Consider the following 20,727-nt stretch of genomic DNA (forward strand, 5'->3'; position numbering starts at 1 on the left):
TGGGGTTGTTTTTGGGTTGACTTTTGTTGTTTGGGGTTTTATTAATATAATTGCTTAGCTTTTTTCTTTATGTCTCCAAAAGTGCAAAAGAGAAAAGGAAAACGATAAAAAAAATAAAATTGAATACTTGTAAATGATAACTTTTACTTCAAATCCAATTATCTTGGTTCATTTAGTTCTGTTATTAAACAGATTTAAAGAAAGAAGAGCTTGCTTAGCCTCAGAAAAGATGTTTTGATGATAGGATCAGAAGAGTTCTCCAGGCACAAGGCATAATGGCTATGAAAACAAGAACAGGCACCCTAGAAAAAAAGATTTAGTATCAGTGAATGGGAGGGCTGAGGCAGGGGTGTATAGAGGAGAGGGATATTTATTTTGAGGATCAAAACAAAATTAAATTCTAAAGCACTAAGACTAGAGAAAAGCATTCCTGAAACATACATCACATTCCTGTCGAGATTTTATCACAAGTCCTTTTTTTCTCCTTTGCAGCAATCTAGCACAATTTACATTGATATTATTAACATTTATACTAGTCAATGTAGTAGATAAAACTGCCACAGATGTGTTAATAATATAAGCACTTAAGGATACTGAGAAATTAAGAATTTTCAGAAGAGAATTATCAAAGTTTGACAGTGGCAAAGAAAAGTTTAACTGCAAGACCCCGGCTACCATCAAACACATGATACGATGATGATACAACAAAATTAAATATTGACATAGCAGTCTCGTGAAAATATTGAAGAATTATTTCTATGCTATTCACACCTGAATCCACATTGTGAGTTAAGCAGACCGGACAAAACCACTGCCTGTACTGCAGGCAAAGCTAAAGCCATTGGGACAACACCATACATGAATTTCAACTAGAATTTTCCTACATATTCATAGACTGGATTCAGTATCCCTAATTCAGTATCACTACTTCATGCCTTTTTTGGTTTTAAATATAGTATTCAGAAAATCTGTAATGAAAATATTATTTTTAATGGAAATCTTCGTGTATTTTATTTCAAAGATCAATAATAAACCTCTAAAGAGAGATGATAGAAAAGCTGTGGAAGCTGCATATAACAAGTACTATGAGACTGTTTGCAAATGCCCAAAAGTTTTACATCACTGCTGTGTAAACAGACTCATATGGAAGTTCTTCCAATTTTATTTTTTCAGGGGGCTTACTTCTTGAGAACAAATTTTGTATGCTTTCAAGTAAGAATTCCTTTTTAAAATCCAGATCACATTAGAAACACCGAACATAACAGCAAATTTTTCCATGAGTATAGTAATCTTTATACACAGGGGGCTTTTAAATATTACAAAAGGCAACTATCTAGCTTTTAGTTAAATATACCATGAAAGGGAACTTCTTTGTGCACCTTTTGCATATTATCAGCAAATAACAAACAGATGCTAAGCAAGGGAAGTTGTCATAAAAATCAGCATTTACATCAAGTAGATTCCAAGGCTGATGAGGACCTAGAGAGTTCATCTGACTAAAAAACTTCATTTCATCCTTTGACTAATATTAAATCAATTCCTCTGTTTCCCTGAGGGCTGAGACAGAAGAGGAGGACAGTCACAAAAGAGTGATGGCAGAGATGCAGTAGGCATACAACCAGTGGCCAAATGCACTGACTTTTCACGTGCAGTGATTTTTTTCAAGTACACAGATACGTGTACAGACCCTTTTGAATTCATCAGTATGGGAAATAAACTAGTTCAACCCTGCATTTTTTCTCACATTTTGCCATACCAGTGGGTGCTTTTTTCTGTTGATGGTCTCTGTGGTTTTTAACAATGTATATCTCAGTTCCTCTTTTTTCAGGTTTATCAGCTTTAGCCTTCATAATATAACAAATATTTCAAATCTAAAAATAAGGTACTAGTTAAGATGTGATACAAATGTTAGTTTTCCGATATTATGAAATGCTATTTTTTTCTTATTCAACCACTGTTTATTGAGGAATTATAAATACCTGGTCCTCTTACAAATAAAACATAATTCCTGAGGTCTTCTGGTCAAAAATCACTTATAGATAATAGTTTTATAAGTTATTCATAAACATCTATATTCCTGTAACTTCAGGAGTATTTCTTCCTCCTGAATTACATATCTCCCTACAACTAAGCCATCAGAGATGGCTTTGCCATAAGAAAACAAAAAAACTCCTGAAAACTAAGAAAAAAGCAAAACCCCCCACAAACCTTCCCAAAATTCACTATTGTTTAATTTATTTGACTGTTTAATTTCATCACCACTTTCTCCTCTTTGCAAGAGGAAAACCCATGCTCTAATAATTATTTCATGTTCTGTTTTTCCATGACATTCATTCTATTAAACACCTCTCTCAAATCCCTGAAATTCTGTGCAAGTTTAGGAAAGGTTAAAAAAAATGGTTTGGGTTGGAAATGATTCTTTAAAGGTTGTCTAGTCCACTCCCATCCCTGCAAATGATCAGAGACATCTTCAACTACTTCATGTTGCTCAGAGTCCCATTCAACCTGACCTTGAAAAAAAACATGAAGACCAAAATTTGCTCCAAAATCTAAGTGGTTTTGAGACCAAACAACTCCACTCAATTAATGAGACCCTTTCCATGTAGCAGAAACCATGCATGCAGGAACTGTAACACTTGTAGAAACCAGACTGAAATTCACCAATAATATTTCAAAGAACGCCAGTGAGAAACTACTTTTCATTTTAAAATAGTCCATGACCTTTAGTTCCACTTTTAAGTTATTCAACAATTTGAGAACGAAGAAAGAAACAGAATTTGTGGCTGCTGAACTCTGACATGTCATTTCCCACTATTTTCTTGAGGAAACACAACTTCACACTCTTCATATAACCTCTGTAATGTTGATATTATCATCTGCCCCAAGTACCATTGGAAACTGCTGGGGATTTCTGGTATCTACTTCCCTTTTAAAATGCAAGCATCCAAATTATAATTCTATTGCATTATTATGTACATGGGTCTCCCTAGACATCTGTGCATTTGTGAGTCTGAAGACAACAGTCAGATGTTATTGATCTCTGTGATACAAACAGAAATTTGCCTGTTCAAGTCAGAAATTATTCTCAACCAAATCACTTACTCAATTTCCAAACAAGCTAATAGCTGATTAAGTAGATTAAATGAAACAAAACACAGTGGGGAGTCTAAGAAGAAAGAGGAAAAACTATATTCACTGTGATCAAGGTATACACTAATTGTTAAGACTGACAAGGGAAAACAAAAATTGAAACGGAAAGACATATCTACCAGCTTATTATAAGCTGAAAGAGTTCAAACACCAGCTTGCTTGTAAGAATGGAAACAAACCCGAATTCTATAGACACGACAACCTCATTCAAATTTCAAGCATAAAACACCCACCTAAAAGTAGATACAATTAGGAGTCACTTCAATTTATCTGGCTTAAAATTTCTTACCAAGTTTCACAGTGTAGAAGTAAATACACCATCAACCCAGTACATGGTCAGATTAGAGTACTACAGATATTTTTCCATAAAAAGGCAACTGCTTGCATAGTTATCACTGATACTTCCTTACCCAGTGCAAATGGGTTCTTTTGTTTTTCTCTTGGAAAATGTACTTCTTCCTTTAGGTTGCATTGTCTTTCAGGTTTTCCAATTCAATACTTCCTAGAAGCTGATGGAAGACCACCAATGTATTTTTAACAGGTCACACAGGCACAAAACGCTGATCTTATAAAAGATACAAGCAGGGACCTCTGTATTTACAATGTTTTACAGCTTCTTCTGCAAAAGATTTACATGCAATTTCTTCTGCAAACATTCTCATGTTTCCTCTCCTTGTCTGAGGTCTCTGACACTCAGGAGTCAGCCACTGGGTTCCTGAAATGTCTCATGTTTCAGGAGCTTCTGTTCAAGTTTTACTGACATGGCTTTAAAGAAACCAACCAACACACACACCATCTTTTCCTCATTTGTGTACTTCAGGAAAATATGGTTGCTGTCCAAATCAATCCACATGGTGAGGCTCAACGCCAAGGCAGCAATAACTACCATCACACTGAGAACACATGGGAATTCCTGAGGCAGCTGTAGTAGAGAAGGGCAATGCTTGAACTCTGAGCTCAGCAGTTTATTACCTCTCCTGGAAGACATCAGGAGAAGACAGACATGAAACATGGGTCACCTAGAAAGGGAAATGCCCTGTTATCCTTGCTTTTTGTAGACATTCAGTACAGTGCAGACCGTAAGCACGACTGAATATCTCAGCAGACCTGAATGAAGCAAAATGGTCTTCCCAAGAAAAATATTCACCATTTCCTAACTGCTGAGGATTTTTCACTAAAGTGAAGGTGCCTAAACACCTATTTCCAGATACTACAAAACTTCCAGAAAATTGCAGTGTTCTATTCACCACCCATTTGGTGGTGAATATTGCCTGCTGCAAGCCTGAACTGAACATGAGATGTGTTCAGCTGTCATCAGTGTAGAGCTTTTCTTCAATATAAACCTGTCTCTTCAATAAGGAACAGTCTCCAGTTCAACACCAAGTGTTACACCACCACAGTACTGACGAACCTGAGATGGCAAACTAGTCTGCTAGAGTCCAAGTGCAGGAGAAACAACCTTAACAAGTTGGCCAGGGTTAGAAACCAGAGTTTCTAAGAAGCTGATGACAGAACTGAAGGCATTAAAAAGCTTCTGCAGAGTCCTTAACACAGACCTTTGATCCAGCTACCCAGGTTACTCAGGAGCAAATCCCTGAAGAGAAGTCTCAGGAAGATACAGTTCTTGGATCCATGATTGGTCTTACCACTTCCAGCTGAACCTTCCTTTAACAAAAACTGGGATCCACAACCACTTTCTCTTGGATACCAATTCTTGAGGATGAGATGGGTGGAGGAGAAGGATCTAAAATTCTAGAACAAATACAAGGGAGACCTCTGTATCAGCAAAAGTTGCTTTAGAGAGGTGACTGGTAACAGGGGAAAATGAGGAAAAAGTTACACTCGCTGGAAAACCATGACTGTCCTCTAAAGAAGGTTGAAGGAATCCAAGTGGTGAATGCTGTACAGAACACCAAAACATTATCATAAAATGAAGGTCTTCCAAAGACAGGTAGATCTAAGAAAATCTAGACAAATGTGAGAATCACAAGGAATGACATAGAGAAGATCTGAAACAGCCAAAAAGCTAAGAATTAACAGAACGTGTGCACAATACCCTTCCTAGTAAATGGCATAGGTGCAAAGTTAAAGGGATTCAGAGGCCATCTCTACAGCTGATGCCAGAATAAAAACATTATCCAACTAGCTGTGTATGGCTGCTCTCAAATACAGTGCAAATGTATTTGATAATAGGTTAAAAGGAAACTTACAACAGTAGACTTCCCAGTTATGATTCTGATAGCTGACGCAGAATGAGAAGAAAACAACTGTGCTGGTTTTTGTGTTGCTGGCACTGGATTGCCTAGACACTGGTCTAACACAAAACACATAGCACTGGCTGGTAGGTCTAATGATGTGACAGGTTGTGGACACAAAATATGATACAATTATAACACATCCAAGTGCCATAAAAGCAAATAAAAACACCTCTCCAAAGAGGTGTGATTTTTATTTTTGCATAATCATCTGCCATAAGACCCTTGTTTTAATTCACTAACATGAAAAGACAGCATGTCTTTTAACATACATACAGGTTTTCTGAAAAATGCAAGTGAAACAGCTAATGGTAAATTTCTCAAGTGGCATCTATATTGTGCCTAAGTCAAAAGTTTTTATTAGAGACAAAAGATTAAAAGTAACAAAATAGGTAATTTCTTCCTTTGGAATCAAAACCAGTTCAGCAATGGTGTATATACAAATTTTAGAGCTAGATTGCTAATCTAGATTGCTACTTAGCCTTAAGGCCTTTAGAACTGCTAAATAATGCACACACGTTAATTTTTTTTTTAGTACAAGACAGATAAAAAAAGAGTGCTCTCTTAAGAAGATCCTTAAAGTGAAGTACATTTTTGTAGATCTACTTTTTCCTACTGTGTCATAAATTGAAAGGTAATTAAATATGATAGAAAATTCTAGTCTAGTTCTGTTCCAATTTATATTCCATTTCTATCCAGATACAGCTTAAATTAAACTTTGTCTAAAAAACTATTACCCACTGCATCAAGGTATTACTCATTTTCATAAGCTGTACAGAAATGAAAGTACTTAAAAATTTGGAGTTGGGGGAAGAACTGAGAACTGGACTGTTTTCTAAGTAAATCTTTAATGCACATATTAATTGCCCCTGCCCCCCCCCCCCCCCCCCGACTCTCCAGTGGGGCTGAGTAGGTGATGAAAATGCAAAACAAGATTTTATCATCCAGAGACTTAACACTTGGATTTACTGACCAAGTACATTTCACTTCTTTACCACTCTGCAGACCCAATGGTGGCATTGCCATTCACAGTAGCCCCAGACTGAGACATTTTAGCCACTTACAAGGAAAAAATGGCAAGGCAAAGACTACTAAACAAGGAAAAGGGAATTCTATGACTAATGTGTTTTAAGAAATTTTTTCAGAGGTTTTCTTCTACACAATACCAACATAATCCTACTCCTTCATGCTACTTGAGCTAGCTGAGAGGCCTTCATTTGTAATGTCATTCAGTTATCTATAACTAAGTGATAGTGAAATGGTCCAACTCAAAGCATCGTCATTTGCTCATCCATCAAGCCCAAGCCTTTTGGGCTCCAATCTTGCAAGACTGTATCTGCAAAAAGCTTTTAATCACTTCTTTGGCATATGAAATTTACCTGCTCCTGTTATGCTCAACTTAAAATTGCTTTTTCTTCTCTTCATTCCACCACATCATTCTTGAAACTGTTTTTTTTTTAAAGCTAGGACTCAGGTAGGAAAAAAGTGCTGGAACTTTTGATAGATAAACATATATCTACTCTTTCTGAACTTTTTCAAAGCTAGAACATATCTCAGGATTATGGTGTGAGCTTTTTAAAGTAGTACATGAAGCAAACTTATTACTGGGATTTAGTGAACATACTCCTGGATGCTTCTCTCCTCTCAGAAGAATACTCCTATATCCCATATTATCAGCAAGATATTCAAGCCAGCACGCATGTGCTGCAAGAGTTCCTCTTGGGAGTTAAAGGACAATGATGCTGACTCACTGAGACTGAGTCACTCCCAAAATCTGAGGGAGGTGTGGGAAATGTCCTTCAATGTTAAGTAGTTTGGGGAAGGGGGTACATTTCTATTTTTTAAAGTAAACCTTGTGAGACAATACTAACTTAAAAGTCCTAGTTGCTTTTAATTTGTTTGTTAGTTTTGTTTAAAGCTAGAATCCAATTAGAAAAAAAACACACTAGTGACACTGGAAGACAGAAATTGAAAAGGAAGGCACTCTGATGGTCAAGTTTTCAAGGCAAGTTTAGTGTCTTCAGAAGCCAAAATCAGATTCCAGCAACACTGGCTGCTTCTAGCTATAATTACATCCTTTAATCCTTAATTCAGTCCTCTATCAGTTTTCCCACTGTTTCTCTCAGAACTGATAACAAGACAGCCAGATTTAACTGCTTAGGTTTTGTTCTTAATATTGGCACAGTGCTAACATCTCGTTGTTCTCTATGGAGTTTTCTTGGTTATCTGGTTTTATTAAAAGACTGAGCAAGAATAGCTGGGGGTGGGGAGAGGAGTGCGTGTGTGTGAAATATCTCTGAGAACAGAGCACTGAATGAATCTTGAAATTACCAAATCTTTAACAGATGACAGCACAGAAGCAGGGGTATAAAACAGTAGCAAGAAGCAGAGACCTTATAAAGACTAAACTTCCAATTTATTCTGACAACAGTCACAAAGAGAAAAGATAATCTAAAAATATTTGGTGCAAAGCTATCCAAACAAGCCATATACGAAGTAGTAAAAATCTTATGAAACATGTACAAATACTATATAAGCTGTTAATAATCAGGATAAGGATTCTTACACTTAAAAGTAAATCCCAAAGGAATCTGAAAATTTGAAGAGACTTCATTTACAACAGGAAAAACTGGGAACATCCAAAGGAAACAGATTCTGTAAACTTGATATCAATCACATTCAACTTTCTAATAGAAGACTACGAACTTACATTAAAAAACTATGGTGATGTTTTTCGTAAGAGCTCTAATATATTTTTTTGTCCAACAACCACCTTGGAGAAGCAAGTATCTTTACCAAGACCAGAGACAGACTGTTCTAAGCTTTCCTAATATAATAGCTGCTTTCCTGTTTTCAAAACATTCAGCTTTCTTAACATAATTGCTGGGAATTTAAGATAAGTGTCTCATAACAGCCTGATGAAAGCTGAAGCAACTGGTATTTTGATGTTGATGCCAAATCAGTATGTTCTGTTCTGTCTGAACCACGGCATTAGAAGTCAGTGTGAAACTAAACGTAACCTCTGAGTGCAAGAACAAGAATTTATGGTTTCAGATGTTTACTATTCCCACTTTTTCCCTGGCACTGCTCAAGGAGTTTTCATTGTTATGAATATGCATTCAAGAGTTTGCTCACCAAAGAAATGTCAATTTATTGTCAGATTTAAGGATCTCCATTTTCCTAGCATATTACGTACAAGAAACAGGCCAAGAACAAGATGTGAGGCAGAATCTGCTCCTACTGTATGTCAAATTATCAACTACTTGTTAATCAGCTCAGTGACATGCCATCTGCCCTTAACCATGGCACTCTCCTTTAATTGCTCTCTGGTTCTGCTTGTATTACGCTTTTATTTCAGTGGCAGTAAATGAAACAGATGATCATAATTTCTTCATAGAGTTCATAGCCTTAAAAACACAATTTCATGAAGCCTAAATGACTGCCTAAAGTCCATGACTTTATGGAACAATGTCTCTGCTTGTAATAAATTATTCTAACCAAAAAAATACAGGGCCACTTCTTTCAAACTTAATTCTAACAATGAAAAAAGTGATATGCAATTAGGTGATTCTAAACTGAATCTCAGAAAAGGCAATGCAGCTATTTCGTGATTCTTAATATTTCACCAAGAAATTTTGAAATTAAAGAAAACCATCCTGTTTTCCTACCACAGACTCATTCATTCATAAATCGGCGCTTTTTTCTATAATTCTGACGTGCAAGTCTTAAGGAGACCCTTCAACTAAAAAGGGTGCCAAATGGCTCAATTTCCATGTTCCAAGTAACTGCACTTTGTTTCCCTTTCTGTTTTCTCTTTTCATACATGCACTTCTCTTTCCCTAAACTTTTTTAAAGCTTTCTTCTCTATTATCCCCACGTCTGTATCCCTTTACTCCCTCCTTAAAATAACATCTTTACTTACAGCACATGAATGGTGACTATGGCACTGTCTTCCTTAAGAAGCACAGTAGTATATGAAAATTAAAATAATTAAATATATTTCTAGCAGGCATACAACACATAAAGCATCTGGATGCTCATATTGCTACGAGATGCAGTTGTACTTCTTTCCTTCTCACCTACTCCTTTAAAAAGTGTATTATTGCTTTGGCTGATTTAAGGCAATCCAAATAGCAACCCACATAACAACAATACACAGCAATGTAGATTGAGCCATGAAATTAAAATACAGTGGAGGAGTACAAGACACCTACAATTGTTTCTACCTGCCTGCAGACATACTAGGTCATGCTAATCGTGCAGGTATTTTGCAGTTTTATGCATCAGGGAGGGCAGAGGTATTAACACAAAGCCCCCTTCGACCAGAAGATCAGATCCTAAGACTCCAGGAGCTAAGTACTCATCTATCCTAGCTCTGACTTCTTGTTAAACTCTGATCTCAGGAATGTGAAACTACTGATTTCAAAGAGGTTTCAGGAATTCACAGTGACCTAGTAATTCACAGGCTGTAGGCCTGCTTGTACAACTGGAACCTTTGTGCAGAGCAGAAGAGAAGACTGGTTTCATCACTGACTTGCCACACATGCAGACAAGGACGCTTCAAACATCAGTTAGCTCTCAGCAAACTGACTTTGCTATTAAACATTCTCAACAAAATAAAAAGATTCTTTCAAGAAAATGAGTGCTGTAGGTGTTTTATTTAAGGTCAGTTCCCACTTGTATATTAGAAATAGAAGATATTTCAAATTGGTAATTTTTCTGAAGCAAATGAAGATTTATTTTCTTGGTACTCTGTATTTCCTGTTAGAAGGAATATTGAAGTTATCACTGACGAAGAATAAAGTGGATAATTTTCATTCCCTTCACCCAAGCACTAGAAAAATCAAACCACAAATCATATTAGACTGCATAAAAATAGAACATAATTTTATTTCTGTGAAACAAAAATAATTTAGTTTATGTATAATTTTTTAGTCCAACAAGTTGAAACAAATTTGGAAGTAGAAATGTACCATTAATCTTTCTAACGTATCAACGTTACTAAGTGTTAATCTAAACTCTGTATGTATGAAATATTAATCTGTGACTGATTCTTTGACTTTATAATCTATCTTTCTGAATACAGCTCTTAGCAGCATTTTATTCTAGTTGTCTTGATCATAATAAGCTATATTTGCAACAATGATGACTGTATAAAATCTGCAGACTTCTGCACAGTCCCAGCCAGCCAGGTCAGCTCTGAACTGATACATCATTGCACTTCCTAGGAAGTTTACTGAAAATATGTCAAAGAACAAAGGGAGGATAATGAGAAACCATACCATGTTCTGGTATACAAAATTCAGAAAACAAGAAAATAAAAGAAAACATCTCTGAACCAAATAACGTTTGTAGCATTCACAAAGTAAGGATAATAAGAATCAGACTACTATCAGTATTCTACAATTACAAATAAAACCTGTCAAGTTTAGAAATATATTTTCAAATTTAAAAGGCAGGATTAGTGCATGAAATTATATTTTTCCATATCTCTTTTTCTGCCTTATTAAATATCTTTGATTCTCCACGCAATTAGAGACTCTCATATGTTATGGAAGCGACAGTTTTAAAGACGATGCCACAGTAAATGTGCACCCAAAGGGTATTCAAAAGAGAATAACCTTGATTATACAATCTTTGCCATCCTCTACTTTCTGAATTATTTGCAAGTTTTTTACTACTTAACACAAGGGGCTGAGAATATGACAGCATTTATGGCTGCAAAGACTAAGTAAGCTGACTAGCTACATCTACAACAAAAAATAAAAACAAAACTATTTTTGGTGCAAAACCTTTTCATTTATGTTTATTTTTACTTGAATATGCACTTATTTGGCATGAATCAGATTTTGGGAAATTTGTTGTAAAAACACAAACTCAAATAGTGGTGCATAATTGTGGAGCAAAACCAACTCTAAAATGGTCTTTGTTTTAAAAACACAGTAAGTTATACCTATTTGAACAACAACAGAAAGTAAAATGCAAGAAAGTACTTGGAATTTCCGTTTCCCTACAGTTCCAGAGAATTCCATCTTTCACTTTTTAAAGTGGTCATACAAAAAATTAGACTTTGTTTCTCCTTTAAGTAGATGAGATTTTTTTTTTCCAGCATGTCTTCTGTCATCTCCATCACTTAACTTTAGAAGGTGTTTGATGGTAAGGAGTTAACTTTTGCAAAATTAATTTAATTAACTGAAAGTCAACCTAGAGACATATGCTCCTCAAATAATTTTAGCAAAAACCAACTTCATGCATCTGTACCGTGAAGACTTTTTTCCTGCTTTTAAAGGACAAGATTCTGTATTTCCATCAGACTGATATAACTTACTTCACATAGCTTTTACTCGGTACCAGCATTTATTGTCGCAGAAGTACGCATTTTCATAACGTATTTACAGCACTTGAATTGTCGTTAACATTCAAAACTTAAACTTTGAAAGTTAAAAGCACTGAGCCATCGAGACACCAACCTTGTGGGCAGGGTGCAGCAGCCATCGGCCGTCAGCCTGACTTGGGTTTCATAGCTATCCAGGGGGCAAACAACTTGCTGAACAGGAGGACACTCGACCGTGCTGCAATCCACACTGAACACTACGGAGGAAGGGAAGAACAACATTTCTTTTACTCATGCTTTAGAAGCTTTCTGCAAATTACCTCCTCATAAGCAACCACTTATGCATCAGCCTTTTAAGGCACAAAAGTTATCCAGTGAATGCGTGCTTGATAGGTAATGTCACAAAATGCCTCCCTTTCTCTTTAAGATTCACTTTTTAAAGTTATTAGGAAGCAATTGAACTAGTATTAGTCAAGAAAAAATTTACATGTTAGGCAACCTTACAGAATCATTACAACTGTGAATATTAGCTAACAGAAGTACCCTAGTTATCAAGAATATATATTCCCCACAGCTTTTAAAACAGTAAACAATTCCTTGTTTAGTTTTTAACTAATTAAAATCTGTTTAAACAGCAAAGTACTTAGTTATAGGAATAAAAATAGATACACTGCAGATATACGTGTGCATGTGTAAAGTACATTTTAAAGACTATTTTATTAGGTTGTCTTGTTCGTATACTTATATATGGCAAAAATTAAATGCAAATTAAGAAATCTTTCTGCATTAGTGGGATGAAGAATTCTACTTAACAAGAAAGACTGACCAACAGTTTTTAGAAAGCAACAAATATCTAGAAATGAAAATAAAACAAAAACAAACCAAACCAAACCAGGCTAAATATATATTTAATGTCCTAAGTTATACTCAGGAAAGCTGAAACACATCTTTCTCTTATTTGCTACTAAATCTCCCATGTAACAAACACTACCAGCTCAGGTAGTATGTATCTGCCATGCCTTTTCTTAATTACACTAAGAAAGTGCAGAATAAGACATGGTTCCCTCTTTAAGAAATGCACTACTTTCTGACTGAGCTAGCAGGATGAACAGAATGTTATCAGACTGCAAATTATGCAGTATGGTATCCCTGATTACTGATTAAACTGCAGTGCTGTATTGACACTATCACAGCATCTTACTGAGCTACTAAAGCAGCCTGACAACACTACTCACATTTCTTGCAAGAGCTCATAGCCTTCAAAGGCCCATTTTTTCTCTTCTGGTTGGTCCTGCATTTTCCAAGCTTGATCCTCAGTGGTACATAGCAATAACTGATGTGGCCATCATGAGACATCAGTCTCAGAATTACATCTGCTCTGCTTATCTCCATTGCAGTGGTTACAGTGTGATAATACATGGCTCACTAATGCTGAAAAGCAGCCCAGTCCGCCTCTTTTAATCAAGTACAAATTCAAAAAAATTACAAACAAACTTCAAGTTAAGACTACTCAAACATAATTTTTTCTCTTTATTATTACATCATTAGATTAATGATAAAACAGCTGAGGTAGGATAGGACCTGTTAGGGGTCCTTAAGACAGGCCATGTAGATCTGGCTGCCCAGGATTATGCCCAGCTGGCTTTTCAGTATTTCCATGGATGGAGACTCCACTACACCTCTCTGGAAGAACTGTTGGTGCCCAGTCACTCTCATGATGAAAAAGTGCTTACTGATATTCAGAGGGAACCTGCTGTGTTTCTATTTGTGCCTCTTGCCTCTCTGGTCCTGTGACTGAGCACCACTGGCTTTGCTTTTACACCCCTTTCAGGTATTCACTGCATTGACCAGATCTTCCTGAGCCTTCTCTTCTCTAGATGGAACAGTCCCATCTCTCTCATACTTTTCTCACAGGAAAGAGATGAAGACAGATAAGAGAGGAAAAATACTTGCAAAAGGAAAAAAGGTTCCTACTTTCTTTCAGATTTGAACAGGTTTCTCACACTGGAAAAAGTATTGACAGAAACTTATAGATAAGCTGAAACTATTCTGAGGTTACAGAAGAGCCTGTGATTGGATTCTTCACTTCTTTAAAAGGTATCTCCCAGATTAGCTGCACTACTGTCCTGAGAAATAAGACTGCAAACATTTGCCACTGACCGTTTAGTTTTCTTTTTGCATCCTATTGTGACTCCAATAATTAACACATGCACATTTCATGAAGTTTAGAATAAGATATATAGTAACAGCTTATAATGAACTCTTTTTTTTTTGTCTATCATAGAAACATCAAGATTTAAATACAGTATGACAAATCTGTGACTTCAAGAACTCATAAATACGTTCCAATTTCCTATCAGTGAAGATTCACCCAATCAACCTTTGCTTACAAGTCTTCAAGAATTTTCTCACATGCACTGAATTTGTATATAAAAGCATCTGAGACCTACCACTTTTCTACAAGAATGTAGCAGAAACTCTGTCACAGTTGCAGAGCCTGACATCTGCAGTAATGTACTACTTCCTTTGTAGATTACAAAACCAAAGGTTTTGAAACCACTAATGAAACCAGGTGAATAAAACTTTCTAGTAGAGTAAGTTGAAGTATATTAGGTGTGTTACGTTTCACTGTGACATAATTCAACTAATAAAATGGCTGGTTTTTCAACTAATACAAGGTCTAAATAAATACTTAGGCATCTAATGGTGAAGGAACAAGTCAGTATTTGCATTTTTAATGAAACAGTGGCTCAGCACAGGCTAAGGCTTCAAAAGTTGCAAATTTCTGAGGGTTCAGTACAAGGACACACAGTCTGCTTTTACAGCATGGAAGCATTACATGACATCCTCTGCTTTCAGTTCAGATTCATTTCAACCGGTTACTCATGAACAATGCAACACAACACAACTACACATGGTAATGGTAGTCACATTGCCTGCCATGGGAGAAGTAGAAAGGAACTCTCTATCCATTACAAGGCATCCTTTTTACATTCCGACACTTCAGAACATATTACCTATAACCATAGCATTCCTGGACCTCCAAAGCAGCTATACCACTGCTTGAACCACTTTCTTAAGTGTCCTATCCAGGTATTTCCCAACATGGATCTCCACATTTGCTGTTTCTTGTCCCCTCCCTCATCTTCATTATGAACTTAAAAGCCATTTCTCCCACTCTGTTAGAAATGGATCTGTAATTCTTCCTCACCATTTTTGTCCAATCCTTTCCCACTCCTATCTCAAATTCTGCCAACATAAGCTTTTAACAAATCATTCAATAAAACAATATAAGTACTATTCTGTAAGTAAGAGAGGATAAAAGAAAAACATTATAGAATTCTATTTCTCTGAGCTGTGTATAAAAACTTGATTTTGCTGACCCTTGTCCTTAGTGCAAGACTGTATAAGCTCCAGACCTGATTTTCAATGCTGAAGCTGTATCAGGGTGGAGCACAAGCTACTTCCCTGTGCATCATTACATACTACCTACTAAATCATGCTGCTGATCTCAGACTTTCCATCAAGCCCTGACTGTAGAGAATTCCCCAAAGTAAGATAAACAACAACATCTTCTTTACAATTGTGTTTAAACCAATATTTGGTACATTAAAAATAGAGTAATTTTCAGGCCATGCTGGAGATGAGGGAATGAAAGCTCTGCCCAAAGACTTCTGAAAAAATGACAAATGAGTGGTCTTTTCAACACAGGTTATGTCTTTCATGACAGGTATTTTCCAATGCTTTCCCAAAGATGACAGAAACTAAAAGATGACACTCTCCATTGCACCATATATAACAAGAGAAGTTATCAAAAAAGGTACAACAAACATCTGTTGGACAACTGCCAAAGTATACTCTCTAACTTGTTTTATTCAGAAGTGACAGCTAGAGTTCCTATCAACACTTCAGCAAAATACATTTCAATCTAGATGTTAACTCAGTCTTTAAATAAACAAGCATGATTTTTAAAACATCCTTGTTCACAGTGGTTTAGCACATACTCTCCCACAAATCTTGTTTTGGGTTATTTTTATTTTTGCTGTTAACATATTATGCAGTTCCATTTGAGATTGCTTATTCAAACTATCATTAAGAAAAAAAAAATGTTTGAAAATACATTTTGAGAAATGCAATCCTCCTCTTAAAACTAAATTCAATGCACACAGACAAAATTCCCTACTTATGAATGGACAGTTACACACATCTAGGCATAAAAGGGGCTGCTTATGGAACCAAACCAGGGTTCTCCCATCTCATCTCTGAGCATTGCAAAAAAATGAGCATGACACACTTGTGCTCAGTAGGTGCCACAGCTGTGATGAGATACTTGGTGGAGCAACAGGTAAGAACATTTAAAGCAGATTAATCTGGAGGTTAATAGACAAGTATGACTAAGTTTCTTCAGTATACATTTTAACTGAATACCAATGCCTTCAATTGTATTCCTAAAGTAAAACGGGCAGAGGAGGAGATGGATCTCAAAATGAAGTATTTTATTTTTATTCTAGCATTTAGTGTTGAGGAAGCACTTTCTATTTTCCTTTCACTAACTCCACTGCAAACCACAGCACTTGAACATAAGCAGTTCTCAGCAGAAGGCTCCCAACTCAAATGCCAGAGTAAACTAGAGAGCAGGGGTGTCTTTTTAAGGAACAGCAATAAACACAATTTATGGTTTAATTGCACAAGCACTTTATCTTGGCATAAAGCAGCACTGCTGTCATAGGAATTAGTCCTCCCAGCTTTATTTCCACCAGAAAGCCCTTGCTGGTGTAAAACCCCTGTTGATGCTGGTTAAGCAGACATCGAGGTGCAGAAGGAGTGTTCTGGAAGCATTACTCACAGAACTAAAGTTTTCAGGTCTGTGGCAAATAATGGAAACATTTTTCTCTGTTTAACATGTTAACTCCATAGACTTGCTGACACATTCAGTAAAACTGATGACATCAGCCCCACAAGAGTCTCTGCATGAACACCAACCTTGCACACCTTATTCTGTCCATTACCCATATTTTTCTAGCAACATGGCACTTCGGTAACAATTCATATAGTTCAGGTCCTCTCCAACTCTTCTTGCCTACAGTTCTTCAGGATACCAAGTCAGATTCTGAAGATGCAGAGTTTATTACCAGATCTCTCAGTTTCTAAACCCCATTTGCAAAGCTCTGTGCTTCCCTTAAGTCCCATTACTTTCTTTACTTCCCCAATTTCTTCAAAGCCCCTGCTCTCTTACTCTCCTAACACACACCTTCATTTCTCCAGTCCCACGTACTTTCAGTTCTTAAAACTTCCTACAGCAAAAAATACAGACTGCTTCAGAAAACAAAACAGAGTTACAGAAATTCACTAATGTGATAGAGAATCATATTCAATTTGAAGATTCTGTAAAACTAGCAAGTTTAAAACAGCTTTCAAGAAGTAATTTCCATGGGAAAGTCTGGACAGACTTATTTGCCAATTACAAGACGGGAATTCAAATAATATTTGGGAGGACGTGATCAGAGCAAAAATTTCTTTTGAAAATGATAAATAATCCACAGTCGGCAAGACAAAATTCAGTAAAGGCATAATTGAAGTATATAGGAGGAATTAAAATGCACAAATATAACTGTTCAGTAGCAGTTATACTACAGAAAGACCCTGGCATCACAGGAGTTCACCAACTAGAAATACTTCTCGCAAAACAGTTAAAATCTTATTTAAAGTTTTGCATGAGAAACAGAAGGCAATTACCTTGAAGTATTTAGCGCTGATGAAGAACTCTCCCAAAATATTAGTCTGCTTTTGGATGACACATATTAAAGTGTGGATTAACTGAAAAAAACTTACAGAAGGGAAGCATATCCGGGGAGGAGTCCAAAAAGACCATGTCACAAGAAATTACAGCTAATTCTAGATGAAAGAAGCCCATGGTTGACAAAATGTTCCAGAGCAAAGAAATTATAGTAAAGACTTGTTCACCAACTATTCAGGACATGGTACAAAATAGTCTGCTTAAATTTCCACACAAATTTGCACTGAATATTAGGGGGAAAAAAAACACAAAGAGAAAGCACTAGAAGATATAAATACTTCTTCTGTGTAAGATTTAAGAAAATGTTAAACAAGCATAGGAAAGGCACAGTTTAAGCACACTTGAAACTGTTTGCATATAATGTTTTGGATTATACCATTTTATATGCTTGCTTTCAGTCCTCTGTTTTGACTATCTATCTTACCAAAGCCTGGATCAAAGAGTGAATTACATCTTCCACTTCACTTGGAATAATAAATCACAAGAAATGGTGATTTGTGTTCTCATTAAATAGAAGACAAGTAAATACTGAAAAAGTTGCACAGTTTTTTAGTATGCCCCTCCATAATCCTTAAAAATTTTGCTCTGCAATTTTTAAGGGTCAACACTTGATAAGATAGAGAGATCTTAGAAATACTAATTCCCTGTCCATGCACAATGTATTCCTATAATGAAAAACCTCAATAATCTAATCAATATATAGAGTATGTCACTTGCACTAGCAGCATTCCCAGAAATGCAATATTCTCACTAGGTTACTTTTCCCTTGCTTCTCAGTTTAAATTGAAGTCTAAAGAAAAAAGACAGTAAAATCTACTATAATATTTTTATCTTTTTTTTTTTTTTTTAAATGGGTATTGCATACATATAATAACTTTCAAGAATAATCAGAAGATTTAGAGGCTGGATAGGCTTTATTGGATGCAATTATATAGATCATTTTTCTTGTCAGACAGAAAAAATTGAAAAATGGAAAAAGAAATTATATCTACTTTTACCTGGCTTGCATTCATAGAGATCACAGCATTCTCCTGGCTTTCCTGATGCCTTAGAAACCAATATATTCAAATAGCCAGGCTGGCAAACCTTCCTCAAGCAGCCTGCAGGATTACACACACAACGGCTTGGGAGTGGACAGCATTCACCAGGAGGTGCATAGCCTTCAATCAAGATGGAATCTTCTGGACATCGAGGAGAAAACTGGACCTCACAGCGGGCCTTGGAGCAATCAGGTTTCTCTTCTGAAAGGGAGAGAAAAATCATCATGCCATATGTGTCAGTAAATCACTGAAGTTGTAAAGATTAACTCAGATAAAGCTCCCTCTCTTCTCCCTCCCCACAAAACAACAAAAAAGAAAAGGAAACAGCTGCTGCTGAGCTGATAAGCAAAAATTAGCTTTAAAAACTACAGTTATTGGCAAGATGCTAGGTGTCTTATGAAATATTTTACAAAATTTATAATTCAGACGATGTATATGATGGCTGAACCCACACAGTCTCAAGTAGAGCTGTGAACTTACGTTTGACCAGGATATTAAACAACTTGTCCTATCATGCCAGCCCTGATGTTCACACCTATTCCTTCAGTCTTCTATGACATTCCATTATGGACTGATTTAAATGGATTGATTTATTAACCTGAACTGAGCACTCACATATTCATATTTGAAAACATTAGCAGAAGAGGATTTTTCCTGTACACACTTCCAGTGTTCACATTAGAAGTGTTGTCCATACATACTACAGCATCTTGAATACTAAGAGGGAAGAGGTCTGACTATGGTGATGATGAGGTCTGTTGATGACCCTTATGCATCCCTTCTAGCTCAGGATATTCTATGATTCCTTCATGTACAAGTATTTTATGTTTTTTTCTTACAACCAAAGATTACTAATCTAAATATGCTACTAGATAGCATTATAGCACTTTTCTTACAGTTAAAAATCCTCCTATTTCCATCTATCTTTAAAACAACCTTGACTAGATATGTATTTTGCCTAGAACTTAAATAACATTTTTAAGACCAATGGCTTTTTTCAAACCTACCCTTATGTTTAGGTTCTTAGCTGCTTTATTAAACACATTGTTCAGACAGAACATTACTGATCACAGAGGTTCACTGCAGAGAGCTGTATATATAATAGATAACATACTAGTTTCAGTATTTAATTGATAGCCTTTAGTTTATGGATATAATAAAAGGCTTGACATTGTAGCTTTTAAAATTATTTTCATTTTCCACTGCATGTTTGCTCAACATGCACAGAGAAGCAATAGAACTGCTGCAGTAGCAGCCCTTAAAGTACATACTCATGATAGGCTCTTGATAGACCACTTGTACACATGGTGACCCTTAAATTCCCACTGTTCATTACTTTATGTGCCTTAGAATTATGCATCCAGTGATCTTCCAATTTCCTTAAATACTAGATAGAAATTGACACGCTCTTTTTTACTTGGATGCATTTACATATCTAGATGAAAATAAGCATTTCCTTAAGGACTGCTTAGATAATTCAATACAAATAAAATTTGAGCTATGCAATTGGTCAAATACATGAAAAACTATTTGTGATCAATTTGGCTAACTTTCCAAAAGGCAGGTTTGTCAGAAACGCACATCAAACTGCTCAAATTCACACTATGTAGGACTCTAGATGCATCATTTTGGAAGAGCAATGCAAAGTCTACTGATGGAGTTGGTAAGATCACCTAGCAATGATATAAAAACAAGGGCATGTCACTACCAACACATAAGAAGCATCACAAGCAATAGAAGAGAGAAATTTATTACAGAGAACCATGACAAGTATTTTTGTATTAAATATTCACTCAGAGTTTTGCAGTTATTTTTGATAGTTTTTCCACATTAAAGTATTGTGCTCACTATAGTTAAAGGTTACAGACTGTGACAGGACTCTTGCATAAAGCCAGCACTATTTTCAGAGGAAATTATTTAAATATAACCACCACCTCACAAAAGATGTGTTTATGTTTTAATACCAGGTAATATAACACCAGTAGGTATTTATAAACCAAAGGTTTTCTTAATCCAGTGTCATTGTCACTTTTGTACTTCATAGTCCTGAAAAATAAAAACAAAACCCTACTAATAACACCCTATTAATACTCATGTAAATATTGTGCTTCCAAATTACGTCTCAAACTCTGTACATGTTGAAACATTCCC

General features: G+C 36.0%; 1 protein-coding gene across 1 annotated transcript in view; it reads right to left on the reverse strand.

The window, feature by feature from the left end:
• Positions 1-20,727, reverse strand: part of CRIM1 (cysteine rich transmembrane BMP regulator 1) — a 171,102-nt gene that overhangs the window by 70,986 nt on the left and 79,389 nt on the right. The window contains exons 3-4 of the mRNA XM_062489193.1: positions 18,535-18,777; positions 11,876-11,996 (exon numbers count right to left, since the gene is read on the reverse strand). Coding sequence (XP_062345177.1) covers positions 11,876-11,996; positions 18,535-18,777 — 364 coding nt within the window. The remainder of the gene's footprint in view (positions 1-11,875; positions 11,997-18,534; positions 18,778-20,727) is intronic.

This window comes from Cinclus cinclus, chromosome 3 (assembly GCF_963662255.1).
Source record: "Cinclus cinclus chromosome 3, bCinCin1.1, whole genome shotgun sequence".
Taxonomy (NCBI): domain Eukaryota; kingdom Metazoa; phylum Chordata; class Aves; order Passeriformes; family Cinclidae; genus Cinclus; species Cinclus cinclus.